Raw genomic sequence first — 14,708 nt, forward strand, 5'->3', positions numbered from 1 at the left:
TTTTGTAATTACTTCATATCTCTCTGTGCAAAAAGTAACATTTCTTTTATAAAAACATTTCATATTTATTTTTTATTTATTTAGTTCTCTTTTTATATTTACAGCGTATCATATAGAAGATAGTTGCCTAATCCATTAGTTTTTAGAATATATACTCGCCGAGAAACAGGGCATCTATCCTCCAAAAACTTTGACCGCTCATTGCTTACCATTGCCCAGAGATATACGACACAGCCTACTTAGTGGTAGGTTGGAGAGTCGAGTTGGTGTCTCTCGATACAGAAATATAATACTTGTAGCATGCAATTCTTTCGCAAAACTAGAGTTATTAGAATCGGGGTACTCCCGGAACTTCTATCACGGTTACTCTAGTTGTACAGTTGCTTGTACAAGCGATATTTTATTGCTTAATTAAGTACTTATAAAAAGGGGAGTTTCAATTGATTAAATGTTAATAATGATTTGGGTGGATTACCAAGAGAAACATACTAAATATTCTTCAAAATCTTCCCTTGTATCTATAACTTCGATGAAATGACGACGCAAACATTAAGTACTGTCGACAGAAAGCATGATGAAAAAAAGTGATATTTTTCAAAATATTTTTATTATTTACCGTTGTAAGGTATCCGCTAGTTTCGTGGCTTTCCCTCAGTCAGTATATTCGTAGACATTCTGAACTCGCGCTGACAATAAAGTCCTCCGAGTTTTGCGACTGCGACGCGAATGTGCTCTCGCATTCACTGGTATTGACGTCTTCTGAGTTTACGTTTATGTAAAGTTTGAGAAACACTAAAAATTTCGAGTAAGTATATTTGTTTATATTACCTTTATTGCTCTGAAAAGAAAAGATGTCAGCTGTCAAAACATGTCAACAAAATTATTTTAATATTTTTGAATTTATTTTTGATTAAAATTATTATAAAATTCAGTATGAGTGACTCCTCGCTTTTGTCCTCATGTCAACATTGCCCGAATTCATCGCGCACCTTTTCTGCCCATGGACTTACTGTGCACATAGGGCGCATGCATAAAGATGTGCCCCGTACGCGTCCCTCAGGGCCCAAACAGTCTGGTTCTGGATCGGCATCACAACGGGTGTTAACAAGTGTACCGAATTTAGATGATCTGGCCACTATGAAACGAACAGTTCGTGTGTTACCCCACATACCTAAGGGAGCACGAAGCCTTGCGGCGTGCAAGTTGGGAGAGCTCATCGATAGATGTATTGATGTCAATGGTGCAGCCGAGTGGACCGCTTTGCTGTCTTTTGCGTATTCAGCTCTTAGGGCACCAGAAGGGTCAGGTTCGGGTAACCTCACGACTAAGGTAAAACGCAATATTGACGCAACTGGGACACCACTTGATTCTTTGGGCCAAGAACAAACTGAAGTAGCACATCACGGGTCTTCTTCAGTTCTCAGGATAATACAGGCCAAGGTTTTCGAGGGGGACTTAAGGGGGGCCGTCAGGGTCCTTATGTCAAGTGATGGAGTAGCACCGTCGAACCCTGAAACTCTTGCTGCCTTGAAGTCGAAGCACCCGCCCCCTTCTCGGCCTCTTGTATTTCCGCCTGAGCCGGACAATTCAGTTTCGGCTTATGAAGTAAGAGTGGAGGACGTCGCACAAGCAATAAGCTCTTTTAATAGCGGTTCTGCTGCTGGATTGGATGGTATACGGCCTGTGCATTTAAAGGAGCTTACTTCTGGATCAGCTGGTGATAATGGTGTACGACTGCTCGAACGCCTGACTAAACTGTGCAACTTCCTGCTCAGTGGCAAGTTGAATGTTGCGGTATGTCCCTATATGTACGGTGCTTCTTTGTGTGCGCTGTCGAAGAAGGATGGAGGTTTGAGACCTATCGCTGTCGGTAGCACATTTCGCCGTTTAACAGCTAAACTTGGATGCCGTGCTGTGAGGGAGGAAGTGGCCTCTTACCTGCAACCTTACCAGCTAGGTTTTGGTACGCGTCAAGGCTGTGAGGCTGCTATACATGCGACTCGAGCATTCTCTTTAGACGAGAGGAACGCGGACTGCGTTATCGTTAAGCTAGATATTAAGAATGCATTTAATTCTATCGAACGCGACGTTTTATTACGTGAAGTCAAAGAGACGGTGCCATCACTCTATCCTTTCCTTTTTCAAGTTTACTCGTCCCCGTCCAATCTTTTCTTTAACGAATACCCTATACTTTCTCAGGTTGGCGCGCAGCAAGGAGATCCTCTTGGCCCTTTAGTATTTAGTCTTGCCATACATAAAACTATTTCGGATCTTCAGTCGCCTTTAAATATCTGGTACCTAGATGATGGTACTCTCGGGGGAAAGCCAGAGACCGTACAACAAGACTTACTCACTCTCCTTCCACGTTTGCAAGAACTAGGGCTAGAGATAAATACAAGTAAATGTGAATTCTTCCCCTGCAGTACCGCATCTCGAGCTTCCTTTCACTTATTTGATGGTTTTCTTCCTGGCCTAAAAGAGTTAACAAATCAAAATTTCAGTCTATTGGGGTCTCCTATTTTCCCAACAGCTATCCCTGATGCCTTTGAGGTGAGGAGGCAGCTTTTTCTGACTGCCAGAGAAAGACTAAAGAATCTTCCGGCGCACGTGGCTTTGCTTTTGTTGCGTGTATGCTTTGCGGTACCAAAGTTGACCTATTTTTTGCGCACGGTTCCTACTTGGCTTAGCATCACGCACATTGATTCATTTGACTCTGTGTTGAAAGAGACGGTTGAGTGTTTGCTGAATGTCTCACTTAATGCCGATCAATGGGACCTTGCTTCTCTCCCCATTCGGAACGGGGGGCTAGGCATAAGGCGCGTGAGAGACGTGTGTCTGCCGGCTTTCCTGGCGTCGTCGGCTGGCGTTGTCGACCTTGTAACGCAAATTTTACCCTCAAACGATTGTAAAGCCACTATACCTTATGCCTCCGATGCACGAGCAGCTTGGTCGTCTCTCAACCCTACTTCATCAGTGCCGGAAACGGTACACCTCCAGCGCTCGTGGGACGAGGTGGGGGTGAAGCGGATTTCCGATTGCCTATTGGAGAGGGCTGCAGGCGTGGATAGAGCCAGGCTAGTTGCCATATCCAGGCCGGAATCCGGGGCTTGGTTAAACGCACTTCCTTCTCCTCACATAGGAACGCTCCTCGACGACGACTCCTTGCGGGTGGCTGTTGCTCTTCGCCTGGGCTGTGATGTTTGCGAACCTCATATATGCATCTGCGGCACTATGGTTGAGAGCAACGGTCATCATGCATTGAGTTGTTGTCGTTGTGTGGGAAGATTTCCGCGCCATCACGCGCTCAATGAAATAATAAGAAGGGCCCTGGTTTCAGCTAACGTCCCGTGCGTGCTGGAGCCACCAGGTCTTAGTCGGTCAGATGGTAAAAGGCCTGATGGGATGACCTTGGTGCCATGGCAAAAGGGAAAGTGCCTTCTCTGGGACGCTACCTGCGTCAGCACTTTTGCAGCCTCGCACCTGGGTCGAACCACGAGGACCGCGGGAGCTGCTGCGGAATCAGCGGCCCTTAGGAAGCGCGAGAAATATTCAGCCCTCTCCAATTACATATTTGTTGCGCTTGCGGTGGAGACGACCGGTTGTTGGTGCTCGGAGGCTAAGTTGTTTTTTAAAGAAGTAGGACGCCGGCTGCGGGACCGGGGATTAGACTCTCGCTCCGAGTCGTTCTTGATGCAAAGGCTATCTATCGCCGTTCAACGTTCAACAAGCGGCACCTTTGGGAACGGCGGCAAATATTATTTAAGTGTTATATTATTTAACTATTTATGTAATTTTTGTTTATACGATTTTAAGGCTTTGTTTATTATAAAAAAAATATAAAAATATTATTTAAGTAGTACGCTAGTAGATTTTTTCAATTATTTATTTAGTAGTATTCTAGGCTCTTAAAGGTATATTTGATTGTAATTAATTCTATTAAGTGTTATTATTCTTAATGTTGGCATATTTTACCCTTCTAAATTGATTTTTTTTAAGATTAAAAAAGTGTATAAAAAAAAACAAAAAAAAAAAAAAAAAGGGTAACTGGTGAAACTTGCAATATAAGTGTAGATACCTAGGAAACAGTGAGGGGGTGTGGGGTGTCCAAATAACCCTTGGTAAGAGTACTTGTCTGGGAAGAAATTTACCGGGCCGCGATCAAAAATATTTGTCCCTTCGCAAAGTACTTTCGGCACTTCTGCGCTTTCGGATAAAGTTGTATAGTTGTATATCGTCACTACTTTAAAAAAACTCTTAACTCAAAATAGATAATTTTTCCAAGTGAACTTTATGCTCATTATGTCAAGGTTAAATTTTGTTGACATATTGATTTTAGATACGAGCAAAGATATTGTCTCTCCTTCCTCTTTGGGTACGAGATTTTTTCAAAGTAGTAACGATATGTACGATTGATGCAATGTCATTTCATCCATGAAGATTTCGACTACAGTGTTGAGTGCTTCAATACGGTATTTGACTTTTTTGTATATGTTTTATAAATTAAAACTACACAATGCCTGTTATCGAATAGAAAAACATTTTTAAGCTACCTTTACAAATAACAAAGTTATACAGGTTTGAAATTCAATATTAGACAGAGAAAGACATACTGGCATGTGACGTCACACGCCAGTACCGCCATACTTGCTGCATAGAAAAAAGCGTTTGAGAAAGAGACGGGTATATAGATTTTTCAAAAAATCACTATAAATCCAATTTTCAACCGATTTAAATTTTCTCTTCGCTAAACACTATCTGTATATCTATATTTTCATAATAATATTAAGATATGGCAAAATCAGGAGTTGACAAATACCGTATTCAATGAATGTGTGCGTCACACCATTGAATTGTAGGTACTCATAAGTTCATAATCGAATGCCTGCCAAAAAATTTAGTTATTATTGATTAATGAAATATCTTATCATAGAATAATGATTTATTGCGTGTTTATTGCTGATGCTTTCGCTGCTAGAAGCTGTTCACGCATTTTTTACGAAACTTTAATCTGGTATCATTTTTGAGACTGTCAAAATTGTCATTCTAGCCTGGCTTAGATAATTTTGATACTTCTGCTGGAAGAAATAAATAAATTATTTTTTGTTTAATTCAACCTCCTTCCTACCATCCTCAAAATGCAATTGTTATAAGATTATGTTCGAATTAAAATGTTAGAAGATATATTCAATGCCAATCTGGTCAAAATGGTCAAAAAATTGATGCGGCTGGGCTGTACGTAAATGGGCACTGACAAAGGTCATTAAATTTACCAAGGGACTCCTAAAGTGCTTCATCAACTTTCACACACTACTACATGAATTTTGATGCACCTTGAAGGGCCCAGTGTATAATATCTGGAAAATTTAAATAATATCTAAGTATCAACATCGTCACTGGGCCCGCGTGGGAACTATAGCCCAAGCCCTCTTGTTCTGAGATGAGGCCCGTGCCCAGCAGTGGGACGTATATAGGCTGGGATGATGGTGATGATGATCAACATCGTATATATAATCCTATATACAGGGCGTCCCACGGCTATGCCACATGGAGGGGAAGTACAGACTTTTTTTATTTTAAAATCAAATTTTTTTTTTATCATTTGGCGGGTTCGGTTCCCCGGTTCAGACAGGCAATTATTAAAAAATCTTTGAATGCAGTTAAAATTGTTTTTAATATCAAAATAAAGTCTCCTTTCAGTAAAATTGTCTATCTTCAATATTTAAGGTACTACCCCACCATGTGGCATAGCCGTGGGAAACCCTGTATAATCAGTGTACAGCAAGTGTTGTCAGCCTCTTTTTTTTAATTTGCCGCGATTTTTTGTCATCTCGTGGACTAATAATACGGTATTTGACAACTCCTTAATTTGCCATATCCTGTATATTATTCTAAAAATATAGATATACAGACAATGTGTAGCAAAGAGAAAAATTTACTCGGTTGAAAATTTAATTAACAGTGATTTTTTGAGAAATCTATAGCATTTTTCTGTTTCTAAAACGCTTAATTCTATATGCATGCAGCAAGTAAGACGCTTTTTCTATCTAATCTTGAATTTGAAACCCATTTCAAGCCTTTACAACTGCTATATGAAAAGGTAAGCTTCAAAAATAAATAAATAAAAAATAGTTAAAACCGTATTGGCTAAAAACCAAAGATCTAAAAACCAAGCATGCAATGAGTCTAAAAATTTGACAGATCAAAAATGACAATGTCAATCAGTAGTCTGTGGATCAGCTGTTTGATTCAAGTCTGTTATGTTTTGTTAACAAAACATAAATAACTCATGAATATAATTTTGAAGTTCATAGCTTTGTTCACTGCTTTTATGATTCGGCCAGCCGGCATGGTGTTGACGCATTTCAAATGCCGCAATGGCATGTACCCGCGATCTGCTATTGAACGGTTCATGGTACCTGATGATAAAATTAACTGGTCAGTTGAGTACAAGGAATATAAACCACCGAATCACACTGCCAATTCTATACATGGGAAACCTTGGGCGGACCCTAAGATAGGTAATTCTTCATGATTATATTCAATTTGGAGTCTAATTGATTGTTTATGTTAATTTTAATTGCTGGCCACAAATTAAACAGATGAACTAGCATTACTGTCAGCCTTGATTAGACAACTTATTTAACCTAAGATTACAAATTGTCCAATCTTGTTTTTTTTTTTTTAATTTAATTCATATTTTTTTAGGAGATCCTAACTTTAAACCAAAATGGAATGCATTAGATAAAAATGTGAATAGAGAAAGTTATACAGGACAATACCTAATTCAGGATAGATATCCTCTGAATCCTGTTGGTAGAACAGGCATCTGTGGTCGAGGAGTCCTTGGTCGCTGGGGCCCAAACCATGCAGCCGATCCTGTGGTCACTCGGTGGAAGCGACTACTTTCAGGAGAATTGGAACTAGACAAGAACCACAAGTAAATATTTGCTGTACAAAAGACATAAGTAAAAGTATGTTTCTGAAGAATAAGGTAGTTGACACACTATTTGACATCTTGTTTATTATGTTCCATAAATTTTGTATGAAAATAGAGAGCTGTTATTAGCTATTTACTTATTTCAAAAATGAAATATTACAGTTTTAATTGAAAATTTATCTGGTTCTCTGGGTTCAAATCAGTGTACTTATTGTAGAATTATATTTTGAAATGATTTGTTAATTGCACTACTATTTAGTACTTAGTATAGTATAACCCAGCCAGCTATGCTATGCATATAGCTCAGCTGTTGCATTCAATGAGCATGTTGTTTTTTTCCATCCACACAATTCAAATTATACTGTTTTATTAAATTGATTAATTCAGGTAAATTTACATTGTGGAGGTCTATATCATGAACTACTACTTCTTACTTATTCTAGTGGCGAAGCAAAGAAAATTAATGCAGTTCATGCAGTACAAACTGTTTATTTTTTGTGTATGTAAATATAGATTAACAAACCTACATAACTTTCTACTTTCCTATTCTTTTAATATTTTCAGACCAATCCTGCAATTTGTTGCAATAAAAAGAGGTGATACAGGTGAATGGGCCTTACCAGGTGGTATGGTAGATCCTGGTGAGAAAGTCACCACCACTGCTGTTAGAGAGTTTCAAGAAGAGGCTATTAACTCTCTGGTCATGTCAGAAGGTAAACTTTTTACCCAAATCCAAGTAATCCAAATAAAAATATTTAAATTATTTTTAATAAATATTTCTTATAATTTAATTAATTAATTTAGGAAAAGGATATGCAGTCCGAACTTTGCACATCTTTAAATAAAATAAAATGTAGAAGTGCATGTTGGTGTAAACTCAGGTTGAATGAACATTATGAAGTGAAAAGCAGTCAAGCCTACCATGAGATGAGGGTTCCTCTTACAACAAGTCTATTTGAGGTTTTTAAATGTCTATCAATTAAAAAAAAAAACTCAAAATGGAATAATGTTAAAACTTTATTTCAGATGATAAAAAAGAATGGGAAGAAAAATTCAAGAGTTTCTTCAGTAATGGTGATGAAGTTTTCCAAGGTTATGTGGATGATCCACGCAACACCGACAATGCTTGGATGGAAACCTCTGCTTATAACTTCCATGACGATAAAGGCGATGTAGTGGGCGCGCTCAAACTGAACGCAGGCGATGACGCCGTGGGCGTGCAGTGGGTTGACGCTGCTCATGACATAAAATTGTATGCCAGTCATGAGGATATAGTCAAAGAAGTACTCAAGAGAAGACTGCTGGCCATTACTTAGTAGGTTTTAAAACAAAAGAGATCTGTCTTTGTTATGAAAAAATGTAAGGTTGTTAAAGATAATTATACAACACATATAATAATGCTCGCACTTTAATAAAAAAAAATACCATAAACCAACATTAGTGTCATTACATTAGCTATCAAAATATTGCACCACATTGTGTAAAATTATAAATACACAAAAACTAAATGCAATGTCAGATATAAATTCTTAAAATTCAGGAAGACCACAGAATAGAAAAATAAAACAAGAATAATTCTAGTCCTAGTCTATACTAAAACCAGTTTCAGCAGAAAAACTCACATGCGCATTCAAATCTTGTTGATGTATCTAAAATATTTCGTTGTAAAATTAACTGTACAGAAAATTTAGACTACACGCATTTAGAATCAACACGGCTGAATACGCTACAGGTCTTCCGGATGCTAATCGAATTAGCAATAGTAATGGAGCTTTAAGTACATACATGGAAATACTTAAGAGTGTCAGATATTGTAGTTCAGATGCCCCAGCGTATCACTGATACCAAAAGTATTCATGTGCCACACTTGAGTAAATCCCAAAACACCCTCTTGGGATCCTGTACTACAAATTCCAATTTAACGAAATTGGCGGAACTATGCTAAGTAGAACTTATTTATGATCAGCATGTCACGTTGATATGCCACTTCTTCTTGTTTTTTTCTATTCAGTGAGGACAATCTTAAAGACTATAATAATAAACAGGCAAAAATTATAACTACTATTACTGTTTTAAAGGTGAAGCATAATTTCCAAAATACTAACGGACTGTCAAATAATGGAAATACAAGTAATAAAGAGTATTGTAGTTTTATGCGCTAAATAATTGTTTGCAATAAAATTTATTTTACCGTACCGCTGATATAGCTATCTTTCTTAAAACTATTAAGCGCGAGCAATTTACAAACTAAAATTACTTACAATTTCCGTCCAATTTTGTACAAGCCAATCTACATACATATGTCCAGTCCACATACATACATAAATTATTAACAAAATTAAATGTAATCCATCTGTACAAATAAATATCACACTTCAAATGGCGGCCCAATCAAGTGCACAGCATACCCTTTATTTATGGTTGATTACCTACATGATTTTAAGTAATTAAGATAGGAACAAAAAACTACCCTTATTAAAAGATCTTTACCGTTCATAAAAATAAATCAATGAAAATAATCCATTATGACTAGCAACTATAATATACATTTTCCAGTAATTCGAAATGTGTCACAAATTCGTGAAGCACAGTTGACTACAAATATTATGTTTCAACTCTATTGCATTATAAAAAGATTTAATTTATAGTCAACTGTACATACTTAAATGCATTTTAAATAAATTTAGGAAAATATAGTAAACGCAAATAAACGCTGGCAAACACCATAAAACGAAACCTATCAGCCACTCACTGAAAGAATCCTTATTTAAGTATTAAATATGAGCACATTCGTTTGCAATGGAACAAAATGAACACAAAAGGAAAAGACCACCAGAAAGTGGTTTACATAAACGTTTTACTGTGGTGTTCACTCCTAAATAAAACAACAATTAGATTCTACTCACATAAACCAAAGAACCACCCTTATTTGCAAGCATCATTTGAAACATTGTTCATAGTTACCAGTCAATACCTCAACCTCAACATTTCTTCGCCCGATAGTCATGCATGATGAAGTAGGCACATAAAGAAACGAATTACAATTGGTGCCCGTTTACATTTCAGTTCCCCTCCGGTAACCCCCCGTCCTACGTCCCCCCGAAGGCAATGATTGAGCGTATTTGGAATCAAATTAGCCCGACACCCATTATGACCCACACGTACCTCAATGCTGACGCTGACAATTGCGCAGCTTAACAATCACGTAGTAATAATACTGCGTATGCATTATGGAGTGTTTGCAGGCTTAAACTTCTGACTGTCTATGTGCATACATGATAGGATTGCATGCAAAATATCCCCGTCATTTTCTTGTCGTTTCCCTATTGGCTCTGGTATGTAGTTGGTGGCCTATAAAGCGTCGCACGGCGGCTATGACACCATCTCTGCGGGCGCGTCTGAAAGCGCGCTGTACGCTCGGTAACAGTTCACGTCGTTCATAAGACGCTGGATATTTTGAGTGAATGTCGGCAGATCCTGCGAAATAATGACAAGATTATACGAATTGTACAAATACAAAGTGAAAAATAGACGAGAAATGAGCGAAGCAGCTCCTTGCTTTCGCAGTCTGAGAGGTCTCGTACATCGTATTTTTAACTTTTTTGCTCAGCTAAGAATTCGTCATTTATTGTATGATATGTCATCACACCAGAGGGCCTCGCAAATATATCTTACCCGGGATCCTGACTTCACCGAAAATATTTTTCATCTACCTTAGAATTTTCAACTTTAAAATTATTATAAAAGTAACTTAACCTACCCACTACAGGATAGTCCTGAAATACACCCAGAATAGTTTACAGTTGCAGGAAAAAATCGTACGTTCATATAAAACAGCTGGGAAAAGAATCCTTTGTGAAAAATATTTTCGGCGAAGAATTGAGTAATAGAGAAGCAGGGTTAGCAACATCCACATCAACTGAAAAGCGTACAGTTTTTATTTTATTTACACTACATGCAGCATCTCCTAAAGTAAGTTGCGACAGTAAAGAGTGTCGGAAGTCGGTAATTTCTATAGAAAATCGTGTCAGGCAAGTGTGACTAGCTTCATATAAAATGTTCTGCCACATTAGACAAGTGGGAACCAGAGGCCGTATTGCCTGACGTTTCTGACACTCGCGATCGCAATCAAATAACAGATTTCGCAATCGCATACAAAAACTGTCATTTGATTGCGATCGCGAGCATCAGAAACGTTAGGCAAAACAGCGTCAGCTCTGTCAGTAACCGTGTCGGGCGGGAACTGCGCCAGCTGGTGGTGGTGCTGCGGCGGCAGGCCGGGCAGCGCGCGCAGGAAGTGCGGCAGGAAGGCCAGCCGGAACGCGGCGAAGTCCACCGCCGCCATCGCGTGCGCCGCCGCCAGCGCCTCGTCACGGAGCAGCGCGCGCGCGCCGCCCTCGCCCAGCCCCGCCAGCAGGACCGACAGGAACTCGCCCAGGAACTCCGCGCGGAAAATAGGCTGCAACCACAGATGTTCCTTGTTAAGTATCTCTGAAAGAAGCGGCTCAACACCCGCCTCACACAAAAAAATACCCCTGTATAAAATCTATTGGCCAATTTTATTTATTTATTTATTTTCGGAGAACCAACAGCTATAACTTACAGAATAAACTTATCTTATAGTAACAATAAAGCCAACTATAGGATCTAGAGGAAAGAAACAAATTTTTAAACAAGTAAAACTATACGTGCATAATCGCAAACATGCACCACGCAAACATGGATAGAAAGAAACACGATACATGAACATTTTGAACGTGAAACTGCTGTGAGACTCACTCATCTATGAAATAAGTAAATAAAAATTGGCCAGCCTATACTTAGTTAAAGCTTTAGTGAAATCAACAACGATTCTTCGAAAGTGTTCAACAAAATTCTTTAAATTAACATATCTTTCTTATTTGTGAACCGATTCGAATGAAGAAAAAAAACACTAAATGTTAATCCAAGGCAAGAACAAAACATCAGTGAAAACCGCTCCTTTGACGTTGAGTGGTTTCTGAGATTAGCGTGTGCGGTTACCTAATGATTCGCCGACTATTTTTAGGCAGATTATTGATTGGAAGACAACGTTTCGCCGAGTAACGGTACGCCGATGAATTTGTACGCAGATGTATTGTTTCGCAGACTAACGTTTCGTAACTCAACCTTTAGCAGACTATTTACTTGGCATATGAGTCAGTAAGCCGAACAACTATTTACAGAAATTCGTTTAGCCTATTAATCACTACACATTTTGCACATTTGGTCGAACAACCTTTCGCTTTTGTAACGGTTGAACTATTATTCAGTGCGCATATCAACTTTTCGCATCTTTTCGTTTCGCATGGGGACTGGCATTCAATACCGTGAATATGTGTGGATTACACTATGGCCTTATTAGCATTTTTACACGCCGTGCTGACCGCGCATTCTTTATGATTTTTTTTATGTACCCTCACAAGTTTCAAACGTATAACGCAAGTAATAAACGTATTTTTGACCATCATTTGTATTTATTTTACATTGGAGTTTAAACAAACCAAGTCGCGATGCTAGCAGTTCGGTTCTGGCACTTCGCCGGCCGCTGCCGCGGCACGCTCGCTTCGCTCGCTCGGCTCGTTGGTCGCAATTCTACCTAACACTCCTCCTCGCTAACGCTCGTCGTCGCACCTAACTTCATTTTGATAAAAGCTAGTATATTTATATAATCAACTCAGTAAAATCCTACCTGTCGTTTGGCCGATTTTATCTACGCAGATTACGAAACAAAAATCGACTGAACATTAAATCTACTTAACAATATGAATGCCATGTGATAACTCTGCTTATCGTGTCTCGACGAACAGTTGTTCGGTTAACTGAAACAATTACGAAACAAACAATCTACTAAACGTAAATCTGCTTATCGCTATTCTTCCTACCGACTACTCGGCGAAACGAATAATAGGCGTAACGAAATTATACCAAACGTTGCTCGGCCAAAAGAAAAATCTGCCAACAGTTGTCTGCGAAACGAAAATCTGCGTAATGAAACTCGGCAAAACGACAGGTCACCTTCTGAGATTAGCGTGTGCAAACGCCCAGGTAAACAGATAAACAGACAATAGTTCTAAAAATCGTTGTTTTGAGCTCTGTTGCGCTAATATAGGCCCCTCCTAGTGATAGTTTTTCTTAAATATTTCGAATGTATAGACACCGACTCTCTATAAATATAATAAATCTGTAGAAAGTCGGTGTGTGTACATTAAAAATATTTGGGCCTATACTAGCGCAATAGAACCCAAAACAATGATTTTTAGGGTTCCGTAGCCAAAATGGCATAAACGGAACCCTTATAGTTTCGCCATGTCTGTCTGTCTGTATGTCCGTCCGCGGCTTTTCTCAGGGACTATCAATGCTAGAAAGCTGTAATTTTGCACGAATATATATGTTAACTTTGCCGACAAAATGGTACATTAAAAAAATCAAAAACATTTTTTTAAAGTACCTCCCATAGACGGAAAGTGGGGGTGTTTTTTTTTCTCATACAACCTTGTAGTGTGGGGTATCGTTGAATAGGTCTTTTAAAACCAATAGGGGTTGCTATAACGATTTCTCGATTCAGTGATCTGTTTGCAAAATATTCCACTTTAAAGTGCAAATTTTCATCAAAATCGAGCGTCCCCCCTCTAAAATCTAAACCGGTGGGTGGAAAAATTTGAAAAAAATCAGGATGGTTGTAAGTATATCAAACATACAAGGAAAACTATAACGGTTAAGTTTTCTTAAGAATTATTAGTAGTTTAAGAGTAAATAGCAGCCTAAGGTATAAAATATAGCTACCTAAACTTGGAATATTCCTTACAAAATGCGAAATTCTATGAAAAATATTACTTCTTTTTTTCGTAATGGCTACGGAACCCTATTTCGAGCGTGTCCGACACGCTCTTGGCCGGTTTTTTTTAGAATTATTGTCTGTTTGTCTTTGTGACATTCACATAACATTGATTATTACTTGGCCTGTGTAAAAAATTTTTCACTACATCTATACAAGTTAACCATGGATTTTAGCTAAAAAAACTGCTTTTAATTAAGGAACTAGACTCTGGCCAGCAAAAGCTGTCCAGACATTTTTTTACGAAACTTTAATCTGGTATCATTTTTGAGACTGTCAAAATTCATCATCATCATCATGTCAGCCGAAAGACGTCCACAGCTGGACATAGGCCTTCCCCCAAGGCTCTCTACTCACGTCTCTCACTCCTACTGTCAAAATTGACATATTTTCATTCTAGCCCGGCTTAGATAATTTTGATACTTCTAGGTACTATAAAAATAAATAAATTATTTTTTGTTTAATTCAACTTCCTACCATCGTCAGAATGCAAATGTTATAAGATTATGTTAGAATTAAAATATTAGAAGATATATTCAATGCCAATCTGGTCGAAATTTCTAAAAATTGATGCGTCTGGACTGTAAGTAAATGGGCACTGACAAAGGTCATTAAAGGGACTCCTGAAGTGCTTCATCAAGTTTCACAAATTACTAGGTGAGTTTTGATGCACCTTGAAGAGTCCAGAGTATAATTTAATATCTGGAAAATTAAAATAATATCTAAGTATTAACATCGTTTAATCAGTGTACAGCAAGTGTTGTCAGCCTCATTATTTTTATAGTTTCGTCAAATCCGACTGTCTGTCTGTCTGTCTGTCTGTCCGTCCGTATGTCACAGGCATTTCACTCGAAAACTATAAGATGTGTATCAATTAAATTTGGAGTACAGATGTCTTGTCAAAGCCGCTATTTA

The 14,708-nt window shown here is 38.3% G+C and overlaps 3 protein-coding genes across 3 annotated transcripts in view; 1 reads left to right on the forward strand and 2 right to left on the reverse strand.

Moving 5' to 3' along the window:
* LOC141442527 (alpha-2C adrenergic receptor-like) overlaps positions 1-14,708 on the reverse strand; it is a 349,320-nt gene that overhangs the window by 268,788 nt on the left and 65,824 nt on the right. The window lies entirely within an intron of this gene.
* On the forward strand, positions 6,200-10,300 carry LOC141442288 (ADP-ribose pyrophosphatase, mitochondrial-like). The gene is made up of 4 exons (XM_074107246.1): positions 6,200-6,518; positions 6,706-6,937; positions 7,502-7,650; positions 7,964-10,300. The coding sequence occupies exons 1-4, from the start codon at positions 6,287-6,289 to the stop codon at positions 8,251-8,253; spliced, it is 903 nt and encodes a 300-aa protein (XP_073963347.1). The 5' UTR covers positions 6,200-6,286; the 3' UTR covers positions 8,254-10,300.
* LOC141442289 (exportin-6-like) lies at positions 8,330-11,396 on the reverse strand (the record flags this gene model as incomplete). Its single annotated transcript, XM_074107247.1, is given in 2 exon segments — positions 8,330-10,414; positions 11,166-11,396. Coding segments are annotated over 2 exon segments (336 nt in total), but the record flags the coding sequence as incomplete, so codon positions are not given.

The sequence above is a fragment of the Choristoneura fumiferana genome, chromosome 25 (assembly GCF_025370935.1).
Source record: "Choristoneura fumiferana chromosome 25, NRCan_CFum_1, whole genome shotgun sequence".
NCBI lineage: Eukaryota > Metazoa > Arthropoda > Insecta > Lepidoptera > Tortricidae > Choristoneura > Choristoneura fumiferana.